The 16,265-nt window shown below is 39.7% G+C and overlaps 1 protein-coding gene across 1 annotated transcript; it reads left to right on the top strand.

The window, feature by feature from the left end:
- Nucleotides 1-711: 711 nt before the first annotated feature.
- Nucleotides 712-13,655, top strand: LOC110891044 (60S ribosomal protein L12-like; the record flags this gene model as incomplete). The annotated part of the gene is made up of 2 exons (XM_022138706.2): nucleotides 712-942; nucleotides 13,394-13,655. Coding segments are annotated over 2 exons (351 nt in total), but the record flags the coding sequence as incomplete, so codon positions are not given.
- Nucleotides 13,656-16,265: the final 2,610 nt, after the last annotated feature.

Raw genomic sequence — 16,265 nt, 5'->3', positions numbered from 1 at the left:
TAACATCAGTTAGTTTTCATAGTTAAGTGAGTGTGAAATGACAAAACTACCCTTCATTAAAAAAGTAAACTATTAAATAAATATATATTTATTTATGGGACCCACCTCTTAAAAATAATAAATTAACAATCCCACCCCACTCCCTAAACCCTTTCTTCTTCAGGAACTATGCCGCCACCACCACCGGCGACCTCCCTCCCCTATTAATCGTTAGCCACAAAAACCACTCACCATCGAACATCCTAACCGCCGATCATAGTCTTCCTTCAACCATCTGCTAAACCCACAAAAAACAATAACCCACCGAATCAAGCAGCAAATTTTATTCAATAAATGCCACCATTGGTGGAGTTTGTTAGTTTTTTATTTTATGTTGAGATTCCTCAGGATTGAAAGTTTGGAAGATAAACTAGGAGTTTGAAAAAGATATTACATAATCACCTGATGCAACACCAATAAAGCAAGTGTAGACGTGTGATTCTCATTGTTCTCTAATGCCACTATAATCCACCAAGAATCAATTCTTAGAATAAAATGTCTATTTCTTAGAATAAAGGGAAATGCAAACATGGTTGCGGAAAAATGACGGCAGACCTAGTACGAAACAGACTAGGTTCATCAACAATAAATCAGTTGCAAAACTTGAAGGTAGAAACCACAGACATCAATATTCCGATGGCGAGATGACATCGTCAATCTTCAAGATCATAACAAACCTTCAAGATCTGTCTCCGAGTCACCGTTAAACTCACCGTGCAAAACCATCATGCGAAGGTCTCCGTTGTGCCGTCCGCCGCCGCGTTAGCCATCAGAGCGCTAAAAGAGCCGGAGCGTGACCGGAAGAAGGTGAAGAACATCAATCACAGCGGTAATATCTCGCTTGATGATGTTATTGAGATTGCAAAGATTATGAGAGCTAGATCTATGGCGAAGGAGTTGCAGGTGTTGGAAAATATGTGAAAATAGCATTTTTCACAAATATAGGAAAATGATTTTTTTCTATTTTGGACTAGAAATAAATATAACAAAATGAATGGGTTTTATATATTTATTTGTGGGTTTGTGTTCTATGTTGGAAGAGCTTCGCAGCGAACTAAACCACGTCCAAAACCGAGCTAAGATGAATGAGATATCGATGCTCAAAGTTGGGTATTTGAAACTTTGAATGCTAAAACAAAAGGGAAAGTAGTACCTTGTCTCACATAAGAGGAGAGATGGAACTTAAATGGGTATTTAAGATGGAACTCTCCATCCTTATTGTTTCATGGAAGCACGTGACAGTCATGCGCATGCGCGCGCGAGTACACATGGCGCGCGGTTGCGCGCATGGTGCATGGGTCCTGCTGTGTACACGTGCCTCAGCCATTCTTCTTCTTCCCCATTCTTGTATTTTGGTTTTATTTCAGTTGTAATTGTATTGTAATTTTGCTTTCTTCATTTTTGCATTGTAATCAGTAATAAAAATTTGTTTATTTTATTTATTTATGCAAACGGTTCCTACAATCTTAAAACAAATTTTTAAAACCGTTCGTGTAACCAAAACCATTCTGTTTGTGATTCAAACCAGTTTTGTTTGCACTCAGTTTGTGTTTTAAAAACAGATTTTTTTTTTTTTTGTTGTTTTCTTCTTCAAAGGAGCGACTTTGGTTGAAAACAATTGGTTACATCTCAGATTGTCCTAAAATTTGCTAAAACTTTCTGATTTGGTCTTCAAAGTTGGACTTAGAAGCCAATCAGTAAGTTCTAATTATTAAAATTTTCTGTTTTTGGTCTTCAAAGTTGGACTTAGAAGCCTAAACAGTAAATTTGTGGTAAAAATTAAAATTTAATAGTTTACTTCTGGTTTTTGCGTAAATCAGAATTTTTGACTAAATAAAATTTTATTTTTTTCAGCATGTCGAAAGAAAACGTCAACGTTAACAACACGAGTGTTGTGACGGGAACCCCCTTGAACGCCACCACTGTGGGAGCGTCCACAGTGGCCAATCACGCTGAACGAGCCGAGAAGTTTGCGGGTCTACACTTTAAGAGGTGGCAGCAGAAGATGTTCTTCTACCTGACCACCATGAACCTTGCGAGGTTCTTAACGGAAACCGCTCCCCAACCTGTAGAAGGGGAGACCGACGCACAAAGACAGTGTGCGGTAGATGCGTGGAAGCATTCGGATTTCATATGTCGTGGCTATGTGTTAAACGGCCTGTCAGATGCGTTGTATAATGTGTACTACAACGTCAAGACTTCCAAAGAGCTTTGGGATGCCTTGGATAAGAAGTACAAAACGGAGGATGCTGGCACAAAGAAATTTGTGGTAGCCCGTTTTTTGGATTTCAAAATGGTTGATTCTAAAACAGTTATGAATCAAGTCCAAGAATTCCAAATTATACTTCATGACATCTCTGCGGAAGGCATGACACTTAGCGAGACATTCCAAGTGGCAGCGATGATTGAAAAGTTACCTCCTAGTTGGGTTGATTTTAAGAATTATCTTAAACACAAACGAAAGGAGATGACTATAGAGGATCTTATTGTTCGTCTTCGGATTGAAGAGGACAATAGAATTGCCCTAAAAGGCAGCCTTGCGCAGACTAGTGCTAGCGCAAATTTGGTTGAGCATGGGCAATCCTCTAAGGGTGCGAAGGGCAAGGGGAAAAAGGACAAAGGGAAAGCAAAGGCTAGCAACCTTGGACCGAAGAAAGGGGTTGTGAAAAAGAAACCGCAAACGTTCCAAGGGACTTGTTACAACTGTGACGAGCCGGGGCATCGGGCTAACCAATGCAAGAAACCAAAGCGTGAGCGTACGCACATGGTGGATGAAGACGGAATGCCTTTGGTGGCAATGATTTCCGACAAAAGCGCAATGATGGATGAGGTCAATACTGTGACCAACACTCCAAAAGGATGGTGGGTTGATACGGGCGCGACCCGTCATGTTTGTGCAGACAAAAGCCTCTTCACCACCTTCAAGGCGCTTTCTGGAGAAGAGAAACTGTATATGGGAAATGCAGCCACCGCTGACATCATGGGTGAAGGAACGGTGATCTTGAAGTGGACTTTAGGGAAGGAGCTCACTCTAAGCAATGTGTTATATGTCCCAGACTTGCGCAAGAATCTAGTCTCGGGATGGTTGCTTAACAAGTTTGGATTTCGTTTAGTTTTTGAGAGCGATCAATTTGTACTAACTAAACGAGGAATGTATGTAGGCAAGGGCTATGCCCAAAACGGCATGTTCAAATTAAATGTAATGGCTGTCAAGAACATGAATAAAATTGCTACTACTTCTACTTATACGCTTGAGTTTTCTGATTCGAATAAATGGCATGGTAGATTAGGTCACGTCAATTTTAATTCAATACGCCGTTTAATCAATTTAAATTGTATACCTACATTCCATATTGATTCACACTATAAATGTGAAACATGCGTTGAATCCAAGCTTACAAGATCATCATCGAAATCGGTTGAACGAATAACCGAACCCCTTGATTTAATTCACACCGATATTTGTGATTTAAAAGCGGTACCCACAAGAGGTGGAAATAAGTACTTCATCACGTTTATTGACGATAGTACTAAATATTGCTATGTATATTTACTAAAAAGTAAAGATGAAGCAATAAGTAAATTTATCTTGTACAAAAATGAAGTTGAGAATCAACTTCAAAAGAAGATAAAAGCTTTGCGAAGCGACCAAGGAGGCGAATATGTTGCACCTTTTGCCGATTTGTGCGCAAAAAGTGGCATTATACATGAGTGTACACCTCCTTATTCTCCACAATCAAATGGCGTCGCGGAACGAAAGAACCGCACATTGAAAGAAATGATGAACGCCATGTTGATAAGTTCTGGGGTGAGCCAGGAAATGTGGGGGGAAGCCATTCTCTCGGCTAATTATCTTTTGAACAAGATACCACTCAAAAAGAGAGACGAAACTCCATATGAGTTATGGAAAAGGAAGAAACCTTCATACAAATACTTGAAAGTGTGGGGGTGCCTAGCAAAGGTGATTGTACCACCTCCTAAGGCTCTTAGGATAGGACCCAAAACTGTTGATTGCATATTTATTGGGTATGCGCATCAAAGTAGTGCACGTCGTTTTCTTGTACATGAGTCCAAGAATCCTGATGTACACGTAAACACTATCATGGAGGTGAATCCTAACGTTGTGTCTTACTTTGAAAATGTGTTTCCTTTGAGAAGACAAACACATGCAACGTCATCAACACCTACTTTTGAAGTAGGTGAAAGCTCCTCTACACCAGTTGAGGAGGCAGTTCATGATAAGACATATGAACAACCTGAGGTTGAAGAAAGTGATCGCAGGCGAAGTAAAAGGCCAAGGGTTGAAAAATCCTTGGTCCGGACTTCGTTAGCTATATGGTTGAGGGCGAGCCCAATACATATCGCGAAGCGGTTTCCTCTTCAGAAGGACCTCAATGGAAAGAAGCAATAAGAAATGAAATAGATTCTATATTGCAAAATCATACTTGGGAGTTAGTAGATCTTCCACCTGGTTGCAAACCACTTGGATATCGTTGGATATTCAAAAGGAAGATGAAAACTGATGGAAGTATTGATAAGTACAAGGCTAGGTTGGTGATTAAAGGATTTAGACAAAAGGAAGGTCTAGATTACTTTGATACCTACTCGCCTGTGACGCGCATAACCTCGATTAGATTGGTTCTTGCTATAGCGGCTTTAAGAAATTTGGAAGTTCACAAAATGGATGTTAAAACCGCATTTCTAAATGGCGATTTCGAAGAAGAGATTTACATGGAGCAACCTGAAGGTTTCTCCGCCCCAGGTCAAGAGGGTAAAGTATGTAAACTCGTCAAGTCTTTGTATGGCTTAAAGCAAGCACCAAAACAATGGCACCAAAAGTTTGATCATGTCATGATTGACAATGGTTTCAAAATAAATGAGTGCGACAAATGTGTTTATTTCAAAGACACAAATGAAGGTTATGTGATCTTATGCCTTTATGTAGATGATATGCTTATCATTGGGAGTAATGATAAAATTATCAAAGCTACTAAAAGCATGTTGAAAGCGAGATTTGACATGAAAGACATGGGTTTAGCGGATGTGATTCTTGGAGTAAAGATCATAAGAACCCAAGATGGTCTTGTGTTAAGTCAATCTCACTATGTGGATAAAATTCTTGAAAAATTCAACTCGGGAGATACGAGTGTAGCTCGAACTCTAGTTGATACCTCCCAACATCTCAAGAAGAATAAAGGAGAGGGAGTTGCTCAGTTAGAGTATTCAAGAATTATTGGCAGTCTAATGTATCTAATAACATGTACTAGACCCGACTTGGCTTACGCGGTGAGTAGGCTAAGTAGATACACCAGCAATCCGTGCACAGATCATTGGAAGGCTATCACGAGGGTGCTTAGATACATAAGATACACAAAAGATTATGGACTGCATTATACCCGACAACCAGCAGTGATCGAAGGATACACTGATGCAAACTGGATATCGGATAATAAAGATTCCAAATCGACAAGTGGTTACGTGTTTACACTTGGAGGAGCTGCTATTGCTTGGAAGTCTTCGAAGCAAACGGTCATAGAGAGATCCACAATGGAATCCGAATTCATCGCCTTGGATAAGTCAGGCGAGGAAGCGGAATGGCTATGTTAGGCCCTAAAGTGTGAGACTGACGCATCAAATTAACACAACGGGTTATGGTTACGAACTGGGCTTTACCGGGTTAGTTTATATTAGGTTGTGGACCTTTATAGGTCACTTGGGCCAAGCTTTAGGCCATGTGGGCCAAGCAGGCCCAAGGGGAGCCCATGTAGGGAATTGGGCTTGAGTTAGTATAAAAACAAGTTTCTAACTTGTTTTTAGGTTGGAACCTCATAGTTACAGAATTCTAGAGTTAGAGAGAGAGGTGATTCGATTGAAGTTGTGAACACTTGTACTAGACGGTTTTGCTTTTCAAGTAATAGAATCGTGTGCAAGTGTTGAAAGGTGATTCGTATTGTTTTTCGTATTTCTTGCTTTTCGTATTTCTTGCTTTTCGTATTTCTTGCTTTTCGTGTTTATTCTTGAATCTCACCAAGTTTGGATTCCGCACAAACTTGGTGATTGTTTGATATCATTGAAAGATCCGTTTCACGGGTTTTACAATTGGTATCAGAGCCAAGAAACCAATCTTGGTTCGGTTTTGATATCATTCGGATTCAAGAACATCTTATGCTACTGATCTAGTTTTTCTGTGTTTGTTTTGCAGTGATAACATTAAATCTTCAAACTGTTCTTGGAAACTATTGAAAGAAATCACTGATTTTGGTTTGTGTGATTTCAGAAAATTGTTAGCTGATTTCTCGGAGTTTGGTGATCAAAGGAAATTCAAAGATTACGATATCTTTGAATTTTTGAAAAGTGCTGAAAATCAGGGATTATGAGTCAACATATTTATCTCACATTTGTTTTGCAGGTCTCGACTCGCAACCATCAGCTGTCTCGACTTGTCTTGTTCCGGTCTCGACTCACAACCATCAGCTGTCTCGACTTGTCTTGTTCCGGTCTCGACTCGCAACCATCAGCTGTCTCGACTTGTCTTGTTTTGGTCTCGACTCGCAATCAACCAAGATCTTGACTTGTCTGGTTTTGGTCTCGACTCGCAACCAACTACGGTCTCGAGTTGTCTGCTTCTTAGTCTCGACTCGCAACCATAGTCTCGACTCGCAACGTCACTTTGCAACGTGATTTGGACTTGGACTTTGAACTGTTGACAAATTTTTGGACTTAAAATAATTAATTGATTAATTAATTGATTGATTAATTATGTCTACAAATAACGTTGATTTGGCTGCCCTTAACAAACAATAAGAACTGGATTCAAAGCTTGGAACCACAACACGCATTCCAAGGTTGACTGATGCAAATGATTTTCCCGAGTGGAAATGGCGTTTTGAACAACACTTGAAGGTCAAAGATTATAAACTTTGGCGAAGCATTTTAAGGGGTCCAAGGGAGATTATGATGGATAGTTCCACTGAACCAGGTGTTAAAGTAAAGAAACCCAAAAGTCAATATACCGAAGATGATCTACTTATCATTGAAGAAGAAAAAGTGGTTGAAATAAATGAACAGTCACAACAAAACGTTTCTGAAAAGGAAGTTAAAACTAAAACAAAACCAGTTTTTCGAAATGATCATGATAATAACAAGAAGGATGAATCTCATCATCCGTCTACATCTCACGTTTGTGCTAGTTCTGATCAACAGGTACAGAAGAACTCAGAAAACGCACATGGAACACAAGCAAAGCAATCTAAACAAGCTCATTCATCAAAATCTATCAAGATTGTTGCTAGCTCTCAGAATCTCCATACATTGAAACGACAGACATGTTTCAACTGTGGAATTCCTGGACACATTGCTCGAAATTGTGTTCATCGCCCAAACGTGCAACAAAACGTTAATACTCACTCTTGTGTTGATGTTTGTGAGCCGGTTCACAACACACAGAAGGAGCCAAAATGAGTAGATCAAAATCAGGGATATAAGAAGTCTACTCATCAAGGACAATCACAATCTCGTAAGGCTCGTGACAAGGTGAAGAAAAGCTCCAATCAGGGAGAAAAGACGAAGAATGGTGCTCAGAGCAACAAGACTTTTGCAAACAGCAAATACAAGCACCCAAATTCATCTTCTTCTAAGAGTAATGTGCAGTCACATCCAAAGCAAAAAGGACCAGTTTGTCCTTCAGGACCTGCTAGAGCAAATCAAGTTACTCAAAATGTCTTTCCGATGAAAAGACAAACTTGCTACAACTGTGGCATTGCGGGTCATATTGCTAGAAACTGCACAAGGCGTCCCTACGTACCCTACTGTATGCAAAATCAGAGGGTTACATCAAAGGATAACAATCATTCCAAGCCAATGAAGGTATCTTCACCTAAGGCAATGAAGAATGTGAATCCCAAGGTTAAACCTTCTGATGGGGATTGGAATGCTGCTAAAAACAAACGCAAGGCTGTTCAGGAACAAAAACCAGTTTCTAAAACTAACAAACCTGAAACAGCTAAAGTTGCTCAACCGAAGGCAACAAACGCGTTTGCTAGACCGAAACAGTTTTCGAAACCCAAATCCAAAGCAGCAATGTCTCCAATCCTTGAAATTAAAGGGGACTTGTGTTTGAAAGAAGTGTCTTATTTTGATGCTTCAGGAAAACCCATGACCACGATGGCCTGGGTACCCATGTCTTACTAATCTCCTTACTTTTCAGGAACAACTAAGGAGGAGCTGTTGACAATCTCTGGAATGTTGATAGCGGTTGTTCCAGAGATAAAATGGGTAACATTTCACTGTTGCAAAAAATTCAATTTTTTTACAGATGATATGTTTCCTTTCGAGGAGATTAGAGAAGTAAGATAAGATCAGCAAAAGGTACCGTTTAAATTCAGTACTTTGATTCGATTTTGATTAGTCTTCAATCTGATGATAGGACGGTTAAAAAAATATTTTTTTTTCTCTTTCTTAGTTCATTATTGTGTATATAAAGTGTCCTTTCTCAAGTAAATGGTAAATTTGCGCAAAAATACAAGATTTATGCACAAATTTAGGGGGGGAGGGACATATAGATAGATATATATTTTAGGGGGAGAAAACCGAGAAAAACCAAAAAGAGTTTGCTGTAAATAGGAGAAAATGAGAAAAATACAAAAACATTAGAAAAATGAAAAAGCCAAAAAGATAAATTGCATTATATGGGAAGTGAAATAAATGTTCGTGTTAAAGGGTTTGACTAACTCATGTAAGGTGCCATAGCTGAAAAGACTAGGATCTACTGCGATATGTCGATAGGCTTGACGCTCAACATGATAAAAGATACTAAGTGATAAACACAACGAACTATGTACCATGTGAGTAACATACCAACGGCGTATGATTTTATGGTCTTAAATCTTGTGTTGATAGATAGCCAACATCTGAGGTTTCGGGTCTTTATCTGAGGTTTCGGGTCTTTATATTGTTGAATCATCCGGGGATATCTTGGCTGTCCTTCTGTTCAGAACTAAAATTGTACATGACCCGAGGAAAGAAAGTCACCTGGAATTAGCTCATTTCTATTTGAATGTCTGTATGTTGTCCCGATACACACAATTTTGATCTGATTCTGAAATCTTCTCTGAAAAAAGTCGTGTACCTCCTCTGCTGCATCCAGATATATGCTGACCTGGAGGTGCTAGGCAACGACAGCTTCTGCTGCATCCAGATACATGCTGACCTAGCTGTACGTTGTCGCGCTATAGATCTAATACACCCAAAAGAGGCCCTCTAGTGCCCAAAAGAAACCCAAGAAACCTATATCAAATTGAGAAAAACTCATTTGATCTGTATATTATATCATCTCTGCAAAAGATCTATTCTGTTCTCTTCTCAACCTATTCCCAGTTAAGATTTCAGAAATCTGGATTGGACTTGTGAAATATGTGGTAGGGAAGATACTTGCATGATAGAGTGTGATGTTTATATCTCCAGGATTTGATTAGTATTTATTTGGGTGTTCATTATTAAGAAATCAAAACATAATAAAACAGATTATATGCAGACCTAGACACAGTCAGGATATCTTAAAGGATGACATCAGTATACTCACCTGCCACGATGAATCGTTGTGCTTACCTTGATCGAGGGGGTATGTCTTGGAATGGGACACACGGGTATAATAATATAATATTACCTTAAGCATATCACGAAGTTGAAAATTGAAAGTTGAGCGTTAAAGTTTAAGTGGACAAACATATTGGCAATCGCATAGACCAGTTTGATTAGGTTCGTACTGAAAAGTGTTCCTTAGTCTGCCTGAGAACGAATTTTGATCCCATTGCAATTGTAATTGTATATTATGGTAGTTGTTTATATTTTGAGTTTTTATTTGTCTCTAGTTCTTAAAAATATCAACAAAAAAAATAGAAAAAAATACAAAAAATACAAAAATAGTGTCTTGTTTTCCTATAAAACCAAAAATCTAAAAATAAAGTGTTTTTTTGTTTTTCTTAAAATTAAAATGTAACCGTTCTTGAAGATTTGACTGATCATCAAATGTTGAAAGAATTTAAATCGTGAAATCCGAGTACGGATACTTGGATGTACCTAGTGTTCATATGGTATTCTCCCTGTTGCATAAGAAATGTTTGCTTATGAGTTTGTGAGCATGTGTAGAACTTGATTTCAATCAAGAACAGGGGTTGATGAAGACTGAGATGCTGTTAGTTGCTGAAGAAGCCTGAAGCAGCAAATCAACAGATGTACCTGAGTCAGAAGAACCAGATACGAAACGCCATCTGACAGTGAAAGTACATTTAAAGAAGTACCTGTGAACCTGCTTGGAAGAAAAAGACTGAAGAAGAAAAGAGCTGTTGAGAATCCTCCTCTCACATTCTTTTTGACAAAGATTTTCAAGCAAAGCTGATCAAGATCCTGATATGAAGCTAACCAAAATCTGAAGAAAGAGACCCAGTGCTGAGAGTTCAGAAGTCAAGAACTTCCACAACATCTGCAGCATAGTGACAACCATAGACTTTGTTGAAGACGTTGCTGAATTCATGTTATGAAGACAATTTGATGGCATCAGTCTAGGGGGAGATTGTTAGGCCCTAAAGTATGAGACTGACGCATCAAATTAACACAACGGGTTATGGTTACGACCTGGGCTTTACCGGGTTAGTTTATATTAGGTTGTGGACCTTTATAGGTCACTTGGGCCAAGCTTTAGGCCATGTGGGCCAAGCAGGCCCAAGGGGAGCCCATGTAGGGAATTGGGCTTGAGTTAGTATAAAAACAAGTTTCTAACTTGTTTTTAGGTTGGAACCTCATAGTTACAGAATTCTAGAGTTAGAGAGAGAGGTGATTCGATTGAAGTTATGAACACTTGTACTAGACGGTTTTGCTTTTCAAGTAATAGAATCGTGTGCAAGTGTTGAAAGGTGATTCGTATTGTTTTTCGTATTTCTTGCTTTTCGTGTTTATTCTTGAATCTCACCAAGTTTGGATTCCGCACAAACTTGGTGATTGTTTGATATCATTGAAAGATCCGTTTCACGGGACTTACAGGCTACGTCAATTCGTGGAAGATGTTCCAAGATGGCCAAAGCCTTTGCCAGCCATATGTGTACATTGTGATGGCCAATCAGCGATTGGTAGAGCTCAAAGCTTGATGTACAATGGCAGATCAAGGCATATGCGACGTAGACATAACACGATACGACAACTACTCTCAATGGGTGTTATCACAATTGATTATGTAAGATCAGCGGATAACATTGCGGACCCGTTTACAAAAGGCTTAAGCAGAGAGTTAGTAGAAACGTCGTCAAGAGGAATGGGACTAAAGGCCGTGGTAAATGGTAATATGAGGGAAACCTAACTTAGTTGACTGAAGATCCCAAGATCTAAGTTCAATAGGACAACTTAATCATATTACCAAAACGGAGTCATTGTGGGGGAGTACCCCAAACTAAATAAAAGTGAGTTATATATACTTCCTAGTCCATTCCAATCAGTGACATGAAGTGAGGTTAAGCATAGTAAGGTTAATGATTTCGGGAAATCAAATAACCATGATGCTTTTAATGATTCTTGGGAATCACCTATGTTAGAGAGAAGTGGGGTCGCTTCAAATGGATTTGTGGGGTGCGCAAATCCAAGAGCTCTCGCAGAACCAGGCTAGTGTTCCAGGACCATAATAGGACATGACAATGAGGAGTTGGCCAAACCAGGGAGAGTATTGTGTGAAGTGTATTGTCGTTTACACAAATGGGGGTATGTTCAAGGACATCGCATCTACACACCGCTAGTAAGCTAAGTGCGCTTCACAAAAGAAGGTTCAAAGGCTTCAACCTACCTATCTTGCAATACTCAACAGTCGAAGTTTATCGTTGAAAAGTGTAAGGAAAAGATCCATTTCCATACATGTGGGGGATTGTTGGAAATTTGATGAAAATAGCATTTTTCATGTGGGGGATTGTTGGAAAATATGTGAAAATAGCATTTTTCACAAATATAGGAAAATGATTTTTTCCTATTTTGGACTAGAAATAAATATAACAAAATGAGCGGGTTTTATATATTTATTTGTGGGTTTGTGTTCTATGTTGGAAGAGCTTCGCAACGAACTAAACCACGTCCAAAACCGAGCTAAGATGAATGAGATATCGATGCTCAAAGTTGGGTATTTGAAACTTTGAATGCTAAAACAAAAGGGAAAGTAGCACCTTGTCCCACATAGGAGGAGAGATGGAACTTAAATGGGTATTTAAGGTGGAACTCTCCATCCTTATTGTTTCATGGAAGCACACACTAGTGTCCTCGAGAAGGGTCCGCACCCTAACTCGCACTCGCAAGCGCTCGCGCGCGCGCGCGTGCGTGGCGTGGGCGATGAGGCGCAATATGGCGCTTTGATGGCGCACTTCGCACGCTCGCATCGCCGCGAGCCGCTTGAGAGCCGCCTTTGTATTTTTGACCACGTGCGCGTGGTGGAGCACAAGGGTTGCAAGGACCAAGTGGTAGGTGATGCGGCGCATGACGTGGCAGTCACGCGCATGCGCGCGCGAGTACACATGGCGCGCGGTTGCGCGCATGGTGCATGGGTCCTGCTGTGTAGTGCCCGGCGCACCAGAGTGAGCCAATACGGCGCGACTGTGTGGCGCGCTCGTATAGGCTCACAGGTGACGTGGCGCACGCGCGCATGGACTTGAGCCAAGAGGACGCACCGCGCATGGTGACGTGGCGCATGCGCGCATGGCAGTGAGCCAAGAGGACGCACCGCGCATGGGCATGCAGACCTGGGCGCGCGCGCACCAGGGTGACTTGCGCGCGCGCGCGCGCAGAAGCTTCCAGCATTGAATGACAGTGCAGTTTCAGTCCAGCTTCGTAACTGACGAGTTAATAGGCTTTGACTGAGAATTAAATGACGTATTAAATTGCATTGAAGACGTTTAATGCAATTTAAACCTCCCATTTAACTCGTTTTTGACTGTTTCAACCTAGGAGCTGTATAAATACAGATCCATACCCACATCAGTTAGACACTAGCAACAACAGCTTATGCAAACAACATTCTTCCTACTTCTGATTATCTTCTTCCTGCAAGTTTCAAGGTAACCTTCGGGTTGTAGGCGAACTCCGGCAGTACGCTGTTTCGGCTGTTGTACCCTGGGAAACAAAACGAGTACTCTTGGGAGACTCGGAATTTGTTTTAAGGGAAGCGTGTGGACACGTGCCTCAACCATTCTTCTTCTTCCCCATTCTTTGTATTTTGGTTTTATTTCAGTTGTAATTGTATTGTAATTTGCTTTCTTCATTTTTGAATTGTAATCAGTAATAAAAATTTGTTTATTTTATTTATTTATGCGAACGGTTCCTACAGCAGGGGACTGTGAAGGAGATTTTAGGAACATGTGTTTCGGTTGGATGTACTGTTGATGGAAAGGATCTGAAGGATTTGCAGCAGGAGATTGCTGATGGAGATGTTGAGATTCCTCAGGATTGAATGGAGATTGGTATGAAGGTTTGTTAGTTTTTTGTTTTATGTTATTGTTTGTTTTGGTTTTGGTTTTGATCTGGATATTTATGAATCTCTAGGTTTATCATATTGACAGTTTTATGAATGAATTTGGGGATAAATTGTCAGAGAGAGAGAAAGAGAGAGAGAGAGGCGGAGGTGTGGTGGTGGAAGGGGATGGCGGTGGTGGAGAGTGGTGATGGCGGCAGTGGAGGTGACGGTGGCAGGGGTGGTTTTTAGTGAGAGAGAGAGAGTAGAAAGAGAGATATATATGGTTCAGTAAGTGTGGGACCCACTTATATTCATCAATATCTACTAAAGTTTTACTTTTTTAATGAAGGGTAGTTTTGTCATTTCACACCCATTTAATTATGAAAACTAACTGATGTTAGGTCTAGGGACTATTCGGGAATGAAAATTGAAAAGTTGAGGACTATAGAAGTAATTTTAAAAAGTTAGGGACTAAAGGTGAAAAAAGACGAAACCACAGAGACTATCCGAGCATTTAACTCTTTTTCTTAACAACATTTTTTTCATTACTTAAATACCTCATAACTTTATACTTGCGATAACTTAAACTTTTAGGGACAAAAACCTTACCATTATGTCATTGATGAATAAAAGTTTAATTTAATAAACATGCTTTTCTTTGAATGAACATATATGAGTTGAATAAAATAGTATGAAAATATAAAATTTGAATTGAAATTTAATTCTTCTTCCATGTGTTTAATTAATAACTCCAATCGACGAAAACGCTTTTGGTTCCTAGAAATTTTTTGAAGGAATTGGAATGTTTTATCAGAAGAGTTAATTACGTTTTTCGTCCCCGTGGTTTGTCAAAAATCACTATTTCAATCCATTAGTTTAAAAATTGTTATTTCAGTCCCTATAGTTTCACTTTCGTAACCATTACAGTCCACTCACTTAACACTGTCTATTTATTATGTTAAGTTTTGATGAAATGACTAAATTTTCCCTGTAAAAACTAATATACAAAATTATAAAAACTTTAAAATAATTAAAGGTAGGTCCCGCAAAACTTCTTTCCCCTATCCCATTTTTCCGGTCATCTTCTCCGGCGACCACATGATTTTCCGGTCATCTTCTCCGGCAACCCCACCCGTTTACAACTTGCAAATGCCTTCTGATCTAAAGTAATAATTACTAAATAGTCCGGAAGTCGGACCTGGAACAAGAAGAACAACAGCGTGGCGGTGCGAACAAGGTGGAGCACGGTGAGCGGTTTAAATTCCAACAAGTAGCCACACAGCATTTCACCGGTGAACAGACAGTTGTAACCGGAAACCGTTGCCGGAGATGATGCTCGAAGACGGCTAGATGCTATTTTACGTGTCCGGTGTTGTGGTCCCGGTCTCATCGGAGGAAGGGCAGGTGTCGGTGGAAGAGGGTTTGAGGATAAGCGGAGGGGCCGATAGGGTGGTTATAGTCGGATTAACAGGACATGTTTTGGGCCGGCGGCAACCCAAAACTTATCTTCTTTCCACCCACAACCAGACCATCTACCAGCGATTGGGTTCTGAACCTGCTCCGGCGAGAAGCGTTACTCTGGTGATTGGGTTCTAAAACTGCAGTTTCATTCTCTCTCTCTCTCTTAACAATTTAAGTTCTGCAAACTTGTGGTTTATCAATTTGAAGTTTTGGAGTGTGTACAGGTGAATGATTTGGTGGTTAGGTTGAACAACAAGTGAGGTGGAGAAGTATGCTTTGAATCAACGAATTAATGTGATTAAGAGTTTAAATATTGTAAGATTAATGTAAGAAAGCATGGTTGGAGTCATTATCATTGTATGGTGGCTGGTAATGGGTGGGGCAAGAGGAGAGAGACATATTTTTTATATTGTTTTTTTAAATAAAAGGGTATTTTAGTCATTTCATCAAAATTTAACAGAATAAATGGATGGGGTTAACGGAGGTGGACTGTAATAGTTATGAAAGTGAAACCACAGGGACTGAAATAGCAATTTTTAAACTAATGGACTGAAATAGTGATTTTTGACAAATCACAGGGACAAAAAACGTAATTAACTCTTTATCAGAATAAAATTTAAAGAAGATGGGATTGATTCCAAAAGAAAATGAAATGTAAAAAAAAAAAAGAAATAGATGGGCCAATTTGGTCCTTTTGTTAGCATTCCATTGGTTTTAAATCTTTTCTTCAAGGTGTGGAATTTGAAAAGATCATTAAATTCCATCAATCAAAGAAGTCGGTAGGAAAATCCGGTTTGGCAAAAGATAAAAACATACAGGTGTGCTACAAAAATTGGAGAAAGGCATGGCTGGGCTTGGGAGTAGGTTCGTGGGCCAAAGAATGCTCAAGAATGGGCCCAATATCTGGAATTGTTGGGAGTATTAAACGACTACAACGTAAGTGAGAAGGAAGATTCATGGAGATGAAAACTGAAAGAAAACGAATTACTTTGAGTCTCAATTCTTAGGGGTGAAATACACAAAAGAGAAGCGATAGAAGGCGATGTTGAATGGGCATTCTGGAATAAATGGGTGCCACCAAAAGTCAATTTATTTGTTTGGAGAGCTGCAAAGAATCATATCCCGGCTAAACTAGAGTTGGCTCGTAGAGGGGTTGCTTTAGAGAACGGAATGTGCTCGAGGTGTGGTGTCGAGGAGGAATCGGTAGAACATTTATTATTTAATTGCATACTAGCTCGTGCAACATGGTGGAACATTATGGTATGGTTAAAACTAATGGATCAGCAAG

Source organism: Helianthus annuus, chromosome 7 (genome assembly GCF_002127325.2).
Source record: "Helianthus annuus cultivar XRQ/B chromosome 7, HanXRQr2.0-SUNRISE, whole genome shotgun sequence".
Lineage (NCBI taxonomy): Eukaryota > Viridiplantae > Streptophyta > Magnoliopsida > Asterales > Asteraceae > Helianthus > Helianthus annuus.
Note: the sequence above shows the minus strand (reverse complement) of the source record. Positions and strands in the feature narration are given on the sequence as shown.